Here is a 19,898-nt window from a genome sequence, read left to right as displayed (position 1 = left end):
CAAAATATAAATTAATTAGGTAAAAATCCTTTTTGAAGTGTTACCCAAAACAAAAAATAGAGCTATTCTTGTTCATCCGAAATAATATTTGGTAATTGCACTTGTGAATTTAATAAACTCTTGCCCAAATTCCCCCAACTCAAACTATAGGTAATCGTAATAATAATGTAACAAAATGTGAGTATGGCTTCTTAATTTTAAAACCCACAGCTTATTGAGAACAACAATTTTCGATGGTTAACATTATTGATACATATTATACCTCACACTTATTTATACTCAGAAGATCTATTATTGAATATTACAAAAGTTTGTAATTTACGGGGATTTATGTCCTAAAACTGAATAAATACATTTATGGCCATATTGATGAAATAAAAACAGGAACTGATTAGTAGGAGTTCTTTGCATTTTGCATCAATAAAACTAAGGAAGAAGCTTGATTGATTCCTTTCCCTTCCAATTCCTATATTTTTTTTTTAAATTCTTAATTTCACGTTATCCCTCAATATATGAATTTAAGATTAAACAAAAAAAAGCTGAATAGATTTGATGTACGAAATGCAAAGAGCTCAATAAATAAATTTAGCAACAACGAACACATTAAAGAAATTGATGGAATTAAGTTTCCTTACGTAATTTTGACAGTCTTTAGCTACGTCTTCACAGCAGTTTTGTTCTGATTGATAATCCTTGATCAATTTTATGTAAGATAAAATGGTTAATAAATAGATTAATTGACATTGTAACGTATAATGCAAATGCATTTACTCATTTGGGAGTTTCAAATTTTTTTGTATGTTTTCATTGCATAGTTCATTGCATTCTTGCAATAATCATAGTTCATTGCATGCTTGCAATAGGCTTAAAAAAACGAAATAAACATTTCAAACTGAGATAATATATTAAAGTTTGACGAATAATCTTAAGCAATTACATGAGTAGTTGCCTGACAATATCTAAGATACTAGAGCTAACTAACAAAAAAAAAATAAAAAAACCAAAAAAAAAAACTTCTTACACTGCTAGATACTCCACTTCTAAAAAAAAATAAAATGAAATAGTAGTACAATATGAGCACCTCTACTGGCAAAATTTGCCACAAGGATAGGGGCAATAAACCCCCTGGAATTCACTTCGGTCGAAAAACCAATCTCCAATTGCTTCCGCAATTGTCTGTTTCAATAAATTAGAGTTCAAAAATCAAATAACAACACAATAAATAAAACTGAAAATTACATAAAAGAAAAAAAATAATTGAAAATGACCTTGTTAGCTAACGTTGGAGAGTTTCTGGAGGACCAGTAATTTTGTATTTCAATGCCATTGTGGAAATGGCAAGAGGAAATGAAATAACCTCTTGATATACTTGGTCCTAGTTCGTTCAATGCCTCCAAAAACTTCAACCTGAAATCTGAAACGTAAAAATTCAATAGCAAGTTAAATAATAGAGGAATTGTCAGATAAATCAGATTAAAAGAGAATTATATATATTAATTCCATCTATAATTGGTACTGACCTTGGAGAGTTTGGATTTGACTTGGTGAGCATATATTTATATCATGCTTGCAATATAGCCACTCATTGTTAGGATCAGCAACTTGAGGAACCAAACTATTGTTTATCTAATTTTCAAGAATAAAAAAGGCTAAACCATTTAGAATTTGAAAGGAAGCATATATGAAAACAATTTGTTAATCATAAAAATTGATTTTCTAACCTGCCAAGAATCATAGGCCGAATTGACAATGAAAAGAGGTGTGCAAATATGTCTTGCTACGTACTGAGGGAAGAAGCACTGCCAAATCATTGGATTTCATATTAATTAGAAAGATCATGTTGGATAACATTTTTTCCACAAAGAAATAAATTACAAATAAAATTGTTCTTACCAAATTTGGGTCTGAGCTCAAGGCCGTGCAAGAGAGTGGCAGGTTCTTGGCAGATCCCTAAAGTACAAGAGTCAACAATTAATGTTTATATACATAAGGTACAACAAAAATAGTAAAGTGAATATATAATAACGATAAGAAAAGAGAAACTATTTTAAATAATGCTTCTTACGTGCAAAGCAACAACTCTCTTATACTTCTCCTCAATAAGTGGTTCACCAGATATAGCTTCTCTGCATAAAACTCATTCGAGAATTAGAATTAAAAAAAAAAAAACTACTCAATTGTAGCATAGAAAATTATTCCACAACTATAGGAATTTAATGATAAGGTGCAGTTGTTTTTATCTCTCTCTTTTTTTTTAAGAGCACTTAGAAATTTGAGTGCAGTGACCAAACTTACACATTAACAAAGAAACCAGCATCTGAGATACATTTCACTCTAGCAATTAATGGGAGAAATAATCTGAACTTATCACAATGTAGGATTGCACCCAACCCTCCTGCTGAAGTTCCACTGAGGATAGCCTGTCATAAAAAAATTGAAATTATTTTGTATTCTAAGGGATCAGAATTCAGAAGTTTGGGGGGGGGGGGGTGTAGCGGGGTAGGGAGAAGACATACATTTTGAGCATAAATCATCCCTTGACCTAAAAAATACTCCATGATAGCTTCAAAAATTCTTGCTCCTCTAAAGTGGAGGTTAGTATCCTGAAATATTTTGACATTTCTAGTTAGACATTGAGTTACAAAGATAAACTTCTAACACGACAAATGAGAAGATTTCACATACGGGATCAACTTCTTCAATATCGCCAGTATACGATGACCCATCACAATACTTAACCTTGACTCTGTTCCAGTTGTAGACGTTAGTGCCACAACATAGTGCTTAAAAAAAGGTAAATACACATAGCCTATAAACCACCTGGATTAAATTGAGGATCGCTGCTTAGAACTCCAGTAAAATATGCTATTTTTGACATATTTTTTGAAGATAAGTCCGTAGTTGCACGAGCCAGGCAGTCTGAAGTGGTTTCACACCATCCCCCACCCTAGAAATTCAGATTTGAAAATGAGCCAAATTGTAACCGAAATAACATACGTAGTAGTAGTAAAAATTTGAGTTAAATTAATTAACCTGAAGGTGAATTAGCCGGCTATTAATTCCTGAGCCAGTTCCAGGATGAAAGTGGAATGCAGGAGCACTTCCATCCAAGCATACTAATAAAACAACATAAAACACATCAACTTAAAATTATAAATTACGTATTTAAAAAAGAGAGATATAATTTGAAATACATAAAATTGTAAGACTCGTACGAAACTAAAATAATTGTCACCTGCTCCTTTCGTTATGGCAGTCTCGAGGTAGGTTATATTAACGTAGAGGTCCTTCGCTTCAGTTGTAGTCCAAAGACACAGTAGAGAAACTAAACAAGATAAACGTCTAAATGTTAGTAGTAAATGTTAGTGTACGATTGAAATTTATTGAGCAAAGAATAAACTAAATAAACAGTGAACGTGGTTGGAGTTCATTCGGAGTATTATAATACGTACAAAACACTGTAGCCATGACTTTCTCCATTCTAACAGCCAGAAGAGAACCAAAAAAAAAAAGCTTAAGGGCTTTCTCTCTTTCTATAGCAGAAGAAGATGAAAGGAGTAGTACTGAGCTAATTATGCTTTTGAAGGGTAATATTTAGAGCCTTTTTTATAGGCACTGCTTTGGTTGGAATTAATAAAGCATAATTATTCATTTTAGAGGTGATTTAGAGATCACTATTAGCACGTATAATCCATGCACGTGATTTTCAGAAACCAATTTGGTCATTCTTAGCAGCCACTTAAATGAGCTTCAGAAACTATTTTTGGCCAACTTTACTATAAATGGAATATATAATATCATATTTGGGTTAGTCGATGCATGTGATATGCTTATTTTCAAATTCCACAGCCTATTAATTAAATCGGTCCCCCAAATACTTAATATTTGAACTGCTTATAAACAAATTGTTGCACAGATCTTCTTTAACACACGGTTACTAAAAATGTTTTTGACTATGTGACTCTTGCTTTCTAAATTTGGAGCAGATTTATGTTTGCAGGACAAAGCCAATTCATGTGACTCTGTTTCTCCCTACAGTCAGAGTAAATTAAGATAATGTAATATTTTCCTAAATCATAAAGATCGTTGATAAAGTAATATTTTCCTAAAAAAATATACTATATATTTATCTAACCCAATTTTACATTTATTTCAAAATTCTAAATTTTCTGAACAAATATGGAGTATATTTTATGATTAGTCATATTATATTAATAAATGTATAATGCACATCTTGAAATCCTTTAGAAATAGCTCCCTCTCTCTCTAAACTAGTCGTAAAGAATAAGAACGAAGTGAATACACCTAATTTCCTGACCTTTTTTTTAAAAAATAAAATAAAATTGTACACCAGATGGGGATTTCTCGGGGGTAAAAAAAAAGAAGGAAATTTTTCTGGCCAACTTTATTAAATGGTATTACCACATTGAGGATGTTCTTGTATCCATATTAATGCCTAGCTATGTGACCTTTTCTTGCTAATATTGAAGAAGATTTATGTATTGCCTCGGACCAAGAAAATTCTGGCCATGCATGTGACTCTGTTCTCTCACTATATCAGAATAGAGAGAAATAATGATACACTTCTCTAATTACAGGTTTCCATCAAAACAATCTATTTCAACATTCTCTCATGATGAATATGAAATTTAATTTATTCTGTACTTTAAGACATAAATTCTAGCAATTTTTAATGTCTTTTTCAACATAACATAAAATAAAGCATACAAGGTCTAGAATAGAATACGTATAATATATTGTTTGGTTGCTTGCCTTACTTTTAAAATAAGATATACATATACAACCGAAAATTAATGTGACAGAAAATGACTAGATTGTATGAATTGTTGCAGTTACTTGATTATATGCAACTACAAGATTATATGCAATTGCTTGTTGTCAAAATTCAGTCAATGGAATAGTAATTAAGCTTCTACCATTATCTGAAGTTGTGCTTCAATGGAAGTGAAGTTGTGGATTGTCCACCATGAGAACCGAGAGAGAGAAGAGAGAGAATGAGAGAAGGTTCCAGAATTGTGCAATTAAACTAATTGAATTGAAAGAGTGAGTTGAGTCTCCACTATATACAAAGCTAAGACTAAGCACTAAGCTAAGACAATTAACTAACAACTGCTAAGCTAACTGTACAACTGTCATAATAATCAACTAACTAAGAGAATAATTATAGTTCTTAACTTGTATTGTTCAAGTTGGAGGTGTAGCAAACACTGACAACTTGCCCAATGCAGCACTGTGCTTGATCCCTGCCAAGGTTTTAGTCAAAACATCCGCAAGTTGGTCATCAGTTCTGATATGTTGAAGAGAGATCAGGCCTGCTTGGAGTTGATCACGTACAAAGTGGCAGTCGACCTCTATATGCTTGGTTCTTTCGTGAAATACTGGATTCCTGGCAATGTATAATGCAGACTAACTATCACAGTAAACTGAAATAGGTAGAGAAAAGGGGACAGTCAGTTCTTCAAATAACCTGCGTAGCCACACTAATTCACCTACAACTTTTCTCAAGGCTCGATATTCTGTTTCTGTAGAAGACAGTGAGATGGTCTCTTGTTTCTTGGACTTCCAGCTGATGGGGCTGTTGCCTAGCAACACCAAATAACCACTGATGGATCTCCTAGAATCTGGACAAGCAGCCCAGTCAGAGTCACAGTAGGATCTGACTGTGTGATCTCCATCCTTTGACATAAAGATTCCCAGGGTAGGATCATTCTTCAGGTACCTTAGCAAATGGAATGCTGCTTTCAAATGGGGCTCCCTGGGTTTCTGCATAAACTGACTTAAATGCTGAACACCATATGCTATGTCCAACCTAGTATTGGTCAAGAAATTCAGTTTCCCTACTAACTTCCTATAATAAGTAGGATCCTGCAATACTGCTCCTTCCTCGGCCTTTAGTTTCACATTTGGATCCAATGGTGAAGAGCAGGTCTTGTGTTTCAGGCAATCATACTCCTTTAGCAGGTTCAATGCAAACTTCCTTTGTGATATCATGATCCCATCTTTCTTATACATAACCTCTAGTCCCAGGAAATAGTGAAGCTGTTCCAGATCCTTGATCTTGAATTGCTCATGTAGGAACCTCTTAAGTTGAGCAATTTCTTGTTCATCAGTCCCAGTTAATAGCACATCATCCACATACACAGCAATATACACTGAGTCACTTCCATTTCTCTTGTAAAAAAATGAGTAGTCATACATGGAGTGTGTGTATCCTCTTGAATAAAGTGCCTCAGTCAACTTTGCATACCATTGTCTGCTTGCCTGCTTTAACCCATAAAGAGATTTATTCAGTTTGCATATCAGGCCTGGCTTCTCTAACACTAGCCCAGGTGGCACCTGCATATATACCTCCTCATTGAGATCTCCATGCAAGAAGGCATTGTTTACATCTAGCTGTGAGATGAGCCAACCTTTCTTGACTGATGTAGTTGTTAAAGCTCTGACTGTTGTCATCTTTACAACTGATGAAAAAGTTTCTATATAATTTATTCCTGCCTGTTGAGTGTACCCTTTAACAACTAATCTGGCCTTGAATCTCTCAATGCTACCATCTCCTTTGTGTTTCACTTTGTACACCCATCTACATCCAATTACTTGCTTCCCAGGTGGCAGCATTACTAAGTCCCATGTATTATTTGAATGTAATGCATCAAATTCCTGTGTCATAGCAGCTTGCCATGCATGATCAATAGCTGCCTCCTCATATGATGATGGTTCCCTGTCATGACAAATATTTCTCACAAGAGCCTGACTATCAGGAGTTAGTAGATCAGAGGCAATGTGTTGGTTTGCAGAAAATAAAGCATTTAAGGAAGTGGAATTATTCTTGAATTGAGGTAAGGGGTGAACATAGTCTTGTAGATATGTAGGGAGTTTATGAGTTCTGTGTGACTGCCTAGTTGGATGGATTTGTTCTGTATCTGTTTGTTCAATGTTGTGAGTTCTGTGTGACTGTATAGTTGGATGGATTTGTTCTGTATCTGTCTGTTCAATGTTGTGTTCTGATGATGTGTTATGTGGTGAAGGGCTAGATATTCCATGAGATAAAGGACTGGCTGCATGTATAAGTGACATAGAGATAGGTGTGTTATCCACATTTCCTTGGTCACTCAAGTTTTCAGTGGTCTGCATGTTTCCTGTGTTCTTAAAAAGATGCTCATCAAGTGAATCAATGAAAGGAACAAGGTAAAAGATAAGTGAATTGGAAGACTTGTTTATGCTACAGTTAAAGGGAAAGATAGATTCATTAAACACCACATCTCTGGAAATGTAAATCTTTCTAGTGGCCAGATTCAGAACTTTGTACCGCTTTGTGTTGAAAGGATAGACAACAAAGACATGAGGGGCAGTCTTGGGATTGAACTTGTCCCTATGTGGTATTGGTACAGTGGGATAGCATAAGCAGCCAAAGCTCTTGAGATGAGAGTATTTTGGTTTCCTCTTATACAACAGCTCATATGGGGTTTTAGTGTTGATGGAATTGGATGGTAATCTGTTTATTATAGATGTAGCACAGAGGACACATTCACCCCAATATCTTAGAGTTAATTTGGATTGGAAAAGGAGGGCTCTAGCTGTTTCAAGAAGGTATTTATGTTTTCTTTCTACCACACCATTTTGTTGTGGTGTATATGGGCAAGTTCTTTGATGAATGATTCCTTTGGATTGAAACAATTTGGTTGCTTCTCCACTGGTAAATTCTAGTCCATTGTCTGATCTTATGGACTTGATGTTGATACCAAACTGGTTTTCCACCAAGGACATGAAGTTTTTAAGAATATCAATAGCATTACTCTTGCTGGACAAAAGATGTGTTCATGTAGATCTGCTATAGTCATCCACTATGGTGATAAAGTACTTGTGTTTATCATGTGTAGGGATATGATATGGACCCCACAGGTCAACATGCAAAAGCTCAAATATTTTGTTAGATACACTGGTTTTATGAGGAAAAGGTAATCTTTCTTGTCTAGCCATTGGACAAATGGTACAGATAAAAGGGTTGTTTAGGGGAGAAATTAGCAGAAATGGAAGCAATCCTTTTCATCTTCACAAAGGGAACATGTCCAAGCCTGTTATGCCACAACACATTTACATTATTTTTAGACCAAGACTGAGAGAAGAAACCAGGCAATTCAGAAGATACATCCTCAAAAGGAACATGTTTACTAGCACTTGCACATGAATTATTTACAATGAGAGAGGGAAAGGAGACACACTTATTGGTGTGGACTGGTACATTTACAATAGAATGAGTTGGACAGTGTGTGTCACAAGTGCAGCAAGTAGAAATGGCAGGAAGTCTAGAGTTGTCCTTTTCTGCAAGACTTGCATTGTTTTTCTTTAAGCAACTTGGGCATAGGATGTATAGCCCATCCTTCACCTTACCAATCACCAGAGGCCTCTTCATTGAAGGGGACTGCAACACACAACAGAGATTGAAGAAGGCAAAAATACAACTTAAGTGAGAAGCTAAAGAGTGAACAGAGATTAGATTGTATCTGAAAGTTGGAACATACATCACTTTATCTAAAGTGATCTTAGAATTGAGAATTACACTGCCTATTTCTGTCACCTTTACTTTATAGCCATTTGGAAGTATGACTATCAAGGGATTAGGTAGGTTGATTATATTGGTTAATAGGGATCTGTTGAAGGTCATATTGTTTGATGCCCCTGAATCTATAATCCATGAGTCAGATTTGTTCTTGAAACATTCACATGAAAGTTTGCCAAAATCAATTGAGGAGGTACAAGCTATTATACCTGCAAAGTTTACTGTTCCTGAAGTAGCATTGGTACCACCTCCATAATCTCCTATCCCAGATGACTGAAATTGTTGTAGCAGGGTCACCAACTGGTTGTACTCTTCCTTGGTAAGGCTCACTTTCTGATGATTGTCATGACTAACATATTTATCATTCTCTTCAAGTTGAGATTCAGTGGCTGCCACATGTGCATTGGCTAGGGTCCTGTTGCCTCTGTTGAATCTGTTGGCACTATTGTTGTTTGAGTTATAGCTGTAGTTATAGTTGGAACCTTGCCTTGTGTTTTGACTGAAACTGTTTTGTCCTATGTTTGGATTCTGATTGTGACCAAAATTCTGTGGATATCCATGAAGCTTGTAGCATTTCTCTTTAATGTGTCCTGGCCTCTTGTAGTAGTCACAAAAAGGTCTGTTTCTGTTGTTGTGATTGTTGTTGGGAGAGTAATTTGTCCTGAATGTGTTAGGTCTGGTTGTGTTGGCATTCAAAACTGATGATTCCAGTACCAGATGGCCAGTGGGCTTGATTTCCCTCTGCCTTTCTTCTTGGATTAACAAAGAAAAGGCTTGGGCAATTGAGGGAAGAGGATTCATCATCAATATGCTCCCTCGAACAACAGTATATGTCTCATTTAATCCCATAAAGAATTGTATGAGCCTCCTATCCTGCTCTGCTTTATGCATACTTTCTTTAGCCCCACACGAACAGTTGCAGGTACAATGAGATTTAGCAATCAAAGTATTGAGCTCCTCCCATAGTTTCTTCATTTTCGTATAGTAACTGGTAATATCAAGTGATCCTTGAGACATATCATTGATCTCCTTCTGAATTTGATACAACTTTGTTCCATTTGTTTGATCATATCGATCCTCAAGTTTTCTCCACAATTCAAATGCATCAGTTACGTATTCAACACTATCTGCAATCTCTTTAGTCAAAAAGTTTAAGATCCATGATGTGACCATGTCATCACACCTCTCCCATAAGCGAAAGTTTGGAGAATCTAGATCTGGTCTTTTACAGTCTCCGTTAATAAATCCCAATTTATTCTTCACAGACAATGCTCGCATCACACTTCTTCTCCATGATCGATAACCAAAGCCATCAAAAGGAGCAGGAACTAAGGTTGCCCCAGGATTATCAGATGGATGCATGTATAGAGAATTACTAATGTCAATGCCTGATTGACTCAGAGGCTCATTCACAGTTGGTACTGTTGGATTGTCGTTCTCATCGGGCCTCGTACTTTTGAATTACAGAGAAATCTAAGAAACTTTGATATCTAAAAATATAAGATGAATGAAATTCAACAATGATTCTCAGAGAATTGTGAATCAGAAGTAAAACAAAACCTGTTCTTAAGCTATATCTCGAAATTCATGGAGAAATGAATCTGTATATGTGCGATTAGGTTTGAACAATCATCAACAAAGGGAGAACCAATAGATCTCGTGAATCGAATACAAAATCGAAGCTCCCGCTCTGATACCATGTAAAAATTCAGTCAATGGAACAATGATTAAGCTTCTACCATTATCTGAAGTTATGCTTCAATGGAAGTGAAGCTGTGGATTGTCCACCATGAGAACCCAGAGAGAGAGAAGAGAGAGAACGAGAGAAGGTTCCAGAATTGTGCAATTAAACTAATTGAATTGAAAGAGTGAGTGGAGTCTCCACTATATACAAAGCTAAAAGTAAGCACTAAGCTAAGACAATTAACTAACAACTGCTAAGCTAACTGTACAACTGTCATAATAATCAACTAACTAAGAGAATAATTATAGTTCTTAACTTGTATTGTTCATGACATTTATTTACTTAGAACATGACTTGCTCGACTGAGTAAGATAAGTTGAACATTATCACATCCTACGGTGACGTCCCGATAGGTCATCTAGAGTTTTAGAATCCAATTCTGTATTTCAAATTTTGAAGCCTCAAATACCTCATTATATCCTTTCTTGATTTGCGTATGCAGTCCGAATATTTTTTCAAAAGTCTTTTATGTTAAAAACTGATGAAATATGAAATTTTGCCTTAAAAATCCATTTGTTTGACTTCGGTTAATGTTTTGAGCAAATGGACCCGAATCCGTATTTTGACGGTCCCGGTGAGTCCGTATCGTGATTTGGAACATGGGCATATGCTCGGAATCGAATTCGGAGGTCCCTACCTCGAGTTTTCGTATTTTGTTGAAACATTTGATGTTTGAAAGCTTAATGAATTTAAATGTATAAACAATGTTTGACTTTATTAACTTCGTGTCCGTATTTTGGTTCTGAAATTCGTTACAGGTCCGTTACTATATTTATAACTTGTTTGTCGAATTTGATGAGAAATGGAGTTGGTTTGACATGATTCGGATGCCCGGTTGTTAAAATAGAAGTTCATCAGTTTTCTTGAAAAAATTCATTTGATTTGGTATCCAATTCGTAGTTCTTTGTGTTATTTTGGTGATTGATCGCGCGAGCAAGTTTGTATGATATTTTTGGACTTGTGTGTGCATCTGGTTTGGAGCCCGAAGGACACGCGTGAGTTTCGGATAGACTACTGAGTGGGTTGGACTTAGAAAACATAGCTGATGTGCTTCAGTTCTGGTGCTTGCGTCAGACCTCGCAATTGTGAGGTGAGGCCCTGCATTTGCGATAATGCAGAACTCCTATCGGGTTTGCAATTGCAAAGAATAGATGGACACCACAAGGTTCGCATTTGCAAACAATTGCTTCGCAATTGCGAAGTAGGGGGGATTGTTCGCAATTGCGATCAAATGATGCTTTTGCAGGATGGCCAATGTTCGCAATTGCGAATAAATGTTCTCAATTGCGATGATAGCAAAAACTCTTGGATTTCGCATTTGCGAAGGTTTTCTCGCATTTGAGTTAGACGGGATTTTCTCTCATTCTTCTAATTTTCAAAACAAGAAAACCCTAGAGACGATTTTGCCAAGAGCCTTTCTTCTCTAATTCATTGGTAAGCGATTCTAACCTATTTTATTTTACTTTTCGATTACATATCATAAGATTTCAACCTAAAATCTAGTATTTTCATGGTGGAAATTTGGATTTTGGGTAGAATTAGAGATTTTTGTAAAATTGGGTTTTAGACCTCAAATTGAGGTCGGATTTCAAAATAAATTACATAACCGGGCTAGGGGGTGAACGGGTAATCAAGTTTTGGTCCGAATTTTAGTTTGGACCAAGCGGGCCCGGGAGTAGACTTTTGTTGATTTTTCAATATTGACCTAAATTGAATCATTTGCAATCGTGGGTAGTTCCTAAGGTTTATTCTGAATTGTTTGGTTGGTAATTTGCTAGATTTTGTTAGTTCGGAGGCTTGTTTGAAAGGCAAAGTTGTGGTTGAGCTTTGAGTTGATCTTTGGAGCGAGGTACGTGTCGTGGCTAACCTTGACTTGAGGGATTAAGACTTATTTGTCTATTTGCTACATTTTTAGATGCGACGATAATGTATATGTGAGGTGACAAGTACTTATGCGTTGTTGTTGGGTTAAAGCATGCGGGTGAGACTTGTTTCTTGTAAATTATTGCTTTCTTTGATCATGATATACATGCTTAGACTTGTTTAATTACTAAATTGATCACTTTTTTCGCATTTATAAACTGCCGATGGTAATTGAGTATTTTTTCTGAAGTTGAGGTTGGTATTGTGGAACCATTTTTGATGTAAGGCTTGTTCTTATTCATTCTATCGCCCTGTTGTTATATGTTCACTGTTATATGGTAAGGGAGATTGTTTATGCACGAAGGGTGATGCCTTTCCATATTTTGAGTGTTAATGTACGAAGGATGATGCAGTGTCATATTTGAGTGTTAATGCACGAAGGGTGATGCCATGCCATATTGTGAGATATAATGCACGAAGGGTGATGTCGTGCCATATTTTGAGAGTTAATGCACAGAGGGTGATGTCATGCCGTATCTATTGATTTATAATGAAAGTGAGAGTAAAAACACGAAGGGTGATGCCGTGCAGTTTGTTCATTATGTTTATTCGTTTTACTGGTTAAGGGCTTATTACTATTTCTTGATATCATTCCATGTTGTACTTATCATATCTTATTCCCCCTTTTGCATGTCCTCTCCCAATAATATATGTTTAGCCTTTATTTATTGTTATCTTATATGTATACTGTTATCTGCACATGTCTATGTACATAGATGTCTTGCCATAGCCTTGTCACTACTTCGCCGAGGTTAGGCTCGACACTTACGGAGTATATTGGGTCGGTTGTACTCATACTACACTCTACATTTCTTGTGCAGATTTTGGTACTGGTCCTAGTTGCCGATGAGGTGCATTATCTCGGATCAGCTGACTTGGAGACTCGAGGTAGATCTGCTGGCGTCCGCAGACCTTAAAATCCCTTTCCACTTTTCCCTTATTTATAGTTCTTATCATTTGGGACAGTTGAACTTATTTCAAACTCTATATGTTGAAACTCTAGAAGCTCGTGAATTGTGATACCAGATCCGGGTTGTACTTAGATGTTATTGTGTTTTATGTTATTCCGCACTCAGTTTTAGCTTTATTTTGACTTAACTAATTGTACTTGTTAGAATTGATTAAAATTGGCTCAAAGATTTTCTAACATCGAATTGCCTAGCTAATGAAATGTTAGGCTCCATCACGGTCCCGAAGGTGGGAATTTCGGGTCGTGACAAGTTGGTATCAGAGCACTAGGTTGCCTAGGTCGCACGAGTCATGAGTAGGCTTAGTAAAGTCTGGAGGATCGGTATAGAGACGTCTGTACTTATCTTCCAGAAGCTATGAAGTTTAGGAACAAATTTCACGTCTATTATCCTCTGTTGTGCTTGTTCTCTCATTGTTAATTGAAGTCTTTTACTCTTGTTCTCTTGCAGATGGCGAGAACACATACTGCATCTTCAGCTTGACAGTAGCCGGAGCCCCCAGTGGCAGCTTCTACGAGAGGCAGAGGTCGAGGCCGAGGTCACGCCAAAGGTCGAGGTAGGGGTAGAACTCAACCTTGAGCTCAAGTAGCAACACCAACAGTGGATCCTCAGGTGGAGTTTGATGAGGCAATTCCAGCTCAAACTGCACTTATTGGACCAGCTGAAGTCCCGGAGGGGTTCATCGCCACCCCAGTGCTTCAAGACGCTCTAGTCCGTTTGGTGGGCCTTATGGAGAGTATGGCCGAGGCAGGTACATTTCCTATGTCACCAGCTGTCTTTTAGGCTGGGGAAGGAGCACAGACTCCCGCTACTCGCACTCCGGAGCAGATGGATCCCCAGTATCAGACTTTAGCAACCCCTTCAGTTGAGGTAGTTTAGCTGGTTGGTGCGACACAGGCTGGTGATCGATCAACCATTTCTTTTGAGGCCTTATTGAGATTGGACAAGTTCACAAAGCTCTTCCCAATTCACTTTAGTAGTGCAACTTCTGAGGACCCACAGGATTATCTTGACCGCTACCATAAAATGTTGTGGAACATGGGCATAGTTGAAACCAATGGGGTCAATTTTTCTGTGTTTCAGATGACGGGTTCTGCCAAGAGGTAGTGGAGAGATTATATGTTGACCAGACTAGCTTGGTTAGCCTGCACTTACCTGGGAGCAGTTCTCGCAGCTATTTCTGGAGAAGTTCCTTCATATCACACTGAGGGAGAATTATCGCAAGCAGTTTGAGCGTCTCCAGCAGGGAAGTATGTCAGTCACTCAGTATGAGACCCATTTTATGGATCTAGCCCGTCATGCTCTTCTTCTGCTTCCTACCGAGAGAGTGTGGGTAAGGAGGTCAAGAGAGAGAGAGAGAGAGAGAGAGATAGAGAGAGAGGGTGAGGAGGTTTATTGAGGGACCCGCTCACCCTATCAGCTTCAGATGGCCAAGGAGACTAGGGGTGAGATTTCTTTTCAGACGGCTGCTAATGTCTCCAGGTGGATCGAAGATGTTCTTTCATAGGAGAGAGGGCAGGGGTCTGATAAGATGCCTTGTCATTCCGGTGGATTTAGTGGTGCCTCATCTTGAGGCAGGGGTAATTTTGGTAAGGGCCATCCTCCCATGCCGTTTCATTCAGCACTCCAGGCATCTCACAGTGCTTTAGGTGGTCGCGGTTCTTATATGTCTCATTCCGACTAGCTAGCCTACAGTGCACCACCAACTCCTATGTGACGACCTGATCAGTCATCTCATGAGTTACCACTCTATTTACCCCATTTATGCTTCTTATTGCTTTGTTATCGGTTCTATATGTGATAGGGTTGGTTGGCTCGGGTTCAGAAAGGAATTGGTAAGGTTTGAGACACTTAGTCTCTTTTGAGGAAGCTTAAGTTGAAAAAGTTAGCTGGATGTTAACTTATGAGTTAGAGGGCTCATATGTGAGTTCCAATGGTTCGGTTAGCTTCGAGAGGTGATTTGGGACTTAGGAGCGTGATCAGAATGAGTTTTGGGGGTTCGGAGTAGATTTAGGCTTGAATTGGCGAAGTTGATATTTGGGCGATTTCCGGTTGGTAGGTGAGATTTTGATATAGGGGTAGAAATGGAATTCCTAGAGTTGAAGTAGTTTTGTTGTGTCATTTGGGATGTGTGTGCAAAATTTCAGGTCATTCGGACGTGGTTTGGTTGGAATTTTTTTATCAAAAGCGGAATTTAGAAGTTCTTGGAATTCTTAGGATTGAATCCAATGTAATTTTTGTGTTTTGATGTTGTTTTGGGAGTTACGAGGGTTGGAACAAGTTTGAATGAGTTTATGGGATATGTTGGCAGTTTTGTTGGGGTCCCGAGGGCCTCGGGTGAGTTTCGGTGGGTTGAACGGATCATTTTAAGTTAAAGAAAAGTTGCAGATTTTGGTTTCATCTGTTGCAGGTATTTTGTTCTCCGTGTTCGCGAGTGAACCCTCACGTTCGCGAAGGGTCAGGAAGGGAGGCATCGGAATTGGCCTTCGCATTCATGAGGGGGAGTCCTACGTTCGCGAAGGGCCGGAATGGGAAGCATCGCGTTCGCGAGAGGCCTGACCACGTTCGTGAAGGTTGGTGAAGCTGAGGCATCGCGTTCGCGAAGGAGAGTTTTGGTCAATGGAATTTTTGTGCTTCGCAAACGCGAGGCTTTGACTGCATTCGCGAAGAAGGATTTCTGATCGCTGGGCAAAATGTTTAAAAGGCTATTTTTGCGATTTTTGGCCTAAGTCCACCATTTTTGACTACGTTTTGAAGCTTTTTGAGAGAGATTGAGGAGGGAATCAAGGAGGACTTGTTGGAGGTAAGAATTTTGGACTTAAAACTATATTCTAATGTAAAATCTACCTAATAAATCATGGAATCTAAGCCTAAAATTGAGGAATTAGAGCTTGAGATTAAGAGACTTTAAAATGAGAATTTGAGGGGTCATTTGGACTCCGATTTTGGTGTTCTTTATATGTATGGACTCGTGGGAGGATAATGATTCCTTTGATGTAATTTTTATCGAGTTTCGAGATGTGGGTCCGGGGGTCGGGTTTGGCTAATTTCGAGATTTCTGGTATAATTTAACTATTTTTGCTTGGGCTTTGTTCCCTTAGCATATTTTGACGTCGTGATTCTGATTTTGGATAGATTCGACGCGAGTGGTGGCCGATTGGAGGGGAAAAGGTGTTGCGGAGTTGTATTTTCACCAGTTTGAGGTAAGTCACCATTGTAAATCTGGATCTGAGGGTATAAAACCCCGGTATTTGACTTGTTTTGATAATTGCAGTGATACACATGCTAGGTGACGAGCATGTGAGCGTGCACCGGTAGGTATTGTGACTTGGTCCGTCCCGTATTGACTATTAAGCCGCGTATTTGATTTGGAACCTTATGATATTTTGTACTTTAGTCATTTATACTGTATTATGGGCTGTATGCCATGTTTGGGGCCTTGTGCCGACCTGTTGAGACCCTTTGGGGCATTTTTACTCTTTTTCCTCACTCTACTTGTTGAAAGCATATCCTCAGTCATGTTTTACATGTTTAAATGTTTAAAACTGATTTTATCACCCTACTTCTAAATGTGAGGACTGTTTGGACTGAGTTCCCTAATTTCTACTGTTGTGCTCGAGAGGCTGTGAGGTTAATGACTGAGAGAAGTTGAGAACCTAATAGTGAGGATATTTATATATGTATGAGTTATGGATCGGGCTGCACGTTGCAGTGATACTTATATAGATAGGGCTGCACGACGTAATGATATATATATATATATTAGATCGGGCTGCACGCCGTAGCGATAGGACGCTTGGGCTGTAGGAGCCCCTCCGGAGTCTGTACACCCCAGTGAGCGTAGTCGACTATAAACTATGATCGGGCTGCACGCCACAGCGGTTACTGTGATTCTATTATTATGAGATATTAATGAGATTGAGTGCTGTGAGTGAGTGCTGAGTGACGAGAGTTGAGTCACGAGTGACTGAGAGGCTGCCCGAGAGGCCATATTCTGAGCGACACCTTGCCCGAGGGGCCTAGTTATGATATTTTCACTGATTTCACTCTTCTTCTAAAATAAGCTTCCGTTGGAAAAATTGCTTAGTATATGGTTTCAAGTATTTAAACTGAAATTGATGACTTTATGATGAAACTGGTTTTAAACTGTGAAGTTGATATGTTATCCTGTTGTTCATTCATTTATATGATTTTTAACTGCTCCTCACTGCTTTCATACCTTATTTAATTTAGTTACTTTTTGAGTTTGCGTACTCACGTTACTCCCTGCACCATGTGTGCAGATCCAGGTGCCCGAGCAGCAGAGTGAGGGTCCTCAGCATTATCAGAGTTTGCCGGAGACTGCAAGGTAGCTACATGGCGTCCGCAGCCCTGCTTTCTTCCTCTATCCTTGTTTTTCCGCATTTTAGACTTGTTTTGTATCAGACAATCAGATTTGTATATGCTAGGGGCTCTAGACTTGTGACACCATATGGTTGTGCTGCGTTGGTTTAACATTGTATTGATTTCCGCACCTTTTGGCTATTTTATGCACTTCTTATGAAAAATTGAGGTTTAAAACTTGTGTTAGAAAAATGGTTTTATAAAAGGAATTTATTGTAGTTAATGGTTTGGGTTGCCTTGCTTAGTAATGTGATAGGCGCCATCACGACCGGGTATTTGGGGCCGTGACAAGTTGGTATCAGAGCCTAGGTTACATAGGTCTCACGGGTCATGAGCAGTTTTAGTAGAGTCTTGCGGATCGGTACGGAGATATCTGTACTTATCCTCGGGAGGCTGCAGAACCTTTAGGAAAAACTTCATACTCTTGAAATTCTTGTCGTGTGAATCCATTGATCCGAGTAGTAAACTTTTGTTATTCCATTCTCTCACGGATGGTGAGGACACATGCTACCGGGTAGGATGGACGACCACTAGTACCACCAGCTGGGGCTACTAGAGGTCGAGGACGCGGTGGAGGCCGTGGTATGGGCAGAGCAGCTAGGGTAGCACCTGTAGATCCACCAGCTGCCCCAGTTCAAGATTAGGTCCCAGATGTGGACGCTACAACAACACCACCTCAGGCATCCGCCGTCCTATTGTGATTCCATGCCTTCAAGAGGCTTTATCTCAGATATTGTCAGTGTGTATCGGTTTGGCTTAGGCAGTCTCAGTTACTACGACCGTAGCTACTTCTCAGGCCGGAGAGGCACCCAGACTCCCGTTGCTCGCACACCTGAGTAGGTTGTGCAGGGACTCCAGACACCGGGGGCACCTCCGGCCCAGCTGATTGCACCAGCTCAAGCGTTTGTGGCACCAGTTATACCAGATGACTAGCAGCGTCGATTAGAGAGGTTTGGCAGACTTCAACCTCCGACTTTCAGCGGGGCAGAGGGCGAGGGTGTCCAGGGTTTCTTGGGTAAGTGCTAGAGGATGCTTCGTACAACAGGTATTCTAAAGACCAATAGTGTAGCTTTTACCACCTTTCAGTTTTCTAGGACTGCCTTCACTTGGTGGGAGGCGTATGAGTGGCGTAGGCCTGTTGGTGCAGCGCCCCTTACCTGGCAGCAGTTCTCTATTCTCTTTCTAGAGAAGTATATGCCACAGTCTCGCCGAGAGGAGCTGCACAGACAGTTCGAGTAGTTGCGTTAGGGAGAGATGACTGTGACACAGTATGAGATACGGTTCTCTGAGTTAGTTCGTCATGCGGTCTGGTTGGTTCCGACAGTTAGAGAGATGATTAAGAGGTTTGTTGATGGTCTCACATACCAGTTTCGGATTCTCATGACTAGGGAGAGGGTGACAGGTGCTACTTTCGAGGAGGTTGTTGACATCGCCCGTGAGATTGAGTCGGTTCGCTGCCAGGAGCGAGAGGAGAGGGAGGCCAAGAGGCCTCAGGGATCTGATAGCTTTAGTAGTGCTCCTTTGAGGGGTCAGTTCCAGTAGGGCAGAGGCCGTCTATTTAGGCATGCTCATTCAGCTCGCCCATGTTATTGTAGGGCATCGTCGGGTCATGGTTCTCACAGTTCTCATCAGGGCCACTCATAACTCAGTGCCCTTCTAGCCCAGAGTTCATCCCGCGCTCCATCAATTTAGGGTTCTTCCATGCCAGGTCCTTCTACTGGTCATTCTGGTGCCAGGGGTTCCCTTCAGTCCCCATCTCCAACACCGAGGAATTGTTATGAGTGTGGAGAGTTTGGGCATATGAGGAGACAGTGTCATCATCTTCATGATGGTCTATCTCAACAGAGGGGCCAGACCTCGACTTCAGCTCCAATTACTTCACCACCCGCCCAACTAGATAGGGGTGGAGGTCAGGTAGCTAGGGGTCGCCCTAGAGGGGGAGGTCGATCAGGTGGTGTTCAGCTCGTTTCTATGCCCTCTCAGGTAGACCAAATGCTGCTGCTTCAAATGCCGTAATTTCAGGTATTGTTTCAGTCTGCCGCAGAGATACCTCAGTTTTAATTGATCCCGATTCTATCTTTTCTTATGTGTCATCATACTTTTCCCGTTATTTGGATACGCCCCATGAGTCTCTTATTCTACCTGTTCATGTATCTACTCTAGTGGGCGATACTATTATTGTAGACCATGTGTACCCGTCGTGTGTGCTGACTATTTGGGATTTGGACACCCTAGTGGATCTTTTATTATTATGTATGGTGGATTTTGATATCATTTTAGGCATAGGTTGGCTATCTCCATG

The 19,898-nt window shown here is 39.2% G+C and overlaps 2 protein-coding genes across 2 annotated transcripts; both read right to left on the bottom strand.

The window, feature by feature from the left end:
- Positions 1–897: 897 nt before the first annotated feature.
- Positions 898–3,563, bottom strand: LOC107792393 (pectin acetylesterase 8-like). The gene is made up of 13 exons (XM_075252652.1): positions 3,453–3,563; positions 3,236–3,325; positions 3,034–3,116; positions 2,821–2,947; positions 2,686–2,765; positions 2,517–2,603; positions 2,296–2,420; positions 2,066–2,126; positions 1,894–1,950; positions 1,722–1,799; positions 1,521–1,626; positions 1,269–1,414; positions 898–1,176 (listed from the first exon to the last, which is right to left on the bottom strand). Exons 1-13 carry the CDS (start codon positions 3,478–3,480, stop codon positions 1,084–1,086), a joined length of 1,161 nt encoding a protein of 386 aa, XP_075108753.1. The 5' UTR covers positions 3,481–3,563; the 3' UTR covers positions 898–1,083.
- Positions 3,564–7,990: 4,427 nt separating this feature from the next.
- Positions 7,991–9,940, bottom strand: LOC107790769 (uncharacterized). The gene has a single exon (XM_075252747.1). It carries the CDS (start codon positions 9,938–9,940, stop codon positions 7,991–7,993), a length of 1,950 nt encoding a protein of 649 aa, XP_075108848.1.
- Between the last annotated feature and the right edge of the window lie 9,958 nt (positions 9,941–19,898).

This window comes from Nicotiana tabacum, chromosome 5 (genome assembly GCF_000715075.1).
Source record: "Nicotiana tabacum cultivar K326 chromosome 5, ASM71507v2, whole genome shotgun sequence".
NCBI lineage: Eukaryota > Viridiplantae > Streptophyta > Magnoliopsida > Solanales > Solanaceae > Nicotiana > Nicotiana tabacum.
This window is presented reverse-complemented; position numbering and strand designations above follow the sequence as displayed.

Coding starts and splice junctions, on each gene's coding strand:
- LOC107792393 (XM_075252652.1), bottom strand. CDS start 3,480: ATGGAGAAAGTCATGGCTACAGTGTTTT. Junction 2,948..3,033: donor GCCGGCTAATTCACCTTCAG/GTTAATTAATTT, acceptor CTGAATTTCTAG/GGTGGGGGATGGTGTGAAAC. Junction 2,766..2,820: donor CGATCCTCAATTTAATCCAG/GTGGTTTATAGG, acceptor GTTGTGGCACTA/ACGTCTACAACTGGAACAGA.
- LOC107790769 (XM_075252747.1), bottom strand. CDS start 9,940: ATGCATCCATCTGATAATCCTGGGGCAACCTTAGTTCCTGCTCCTTTT.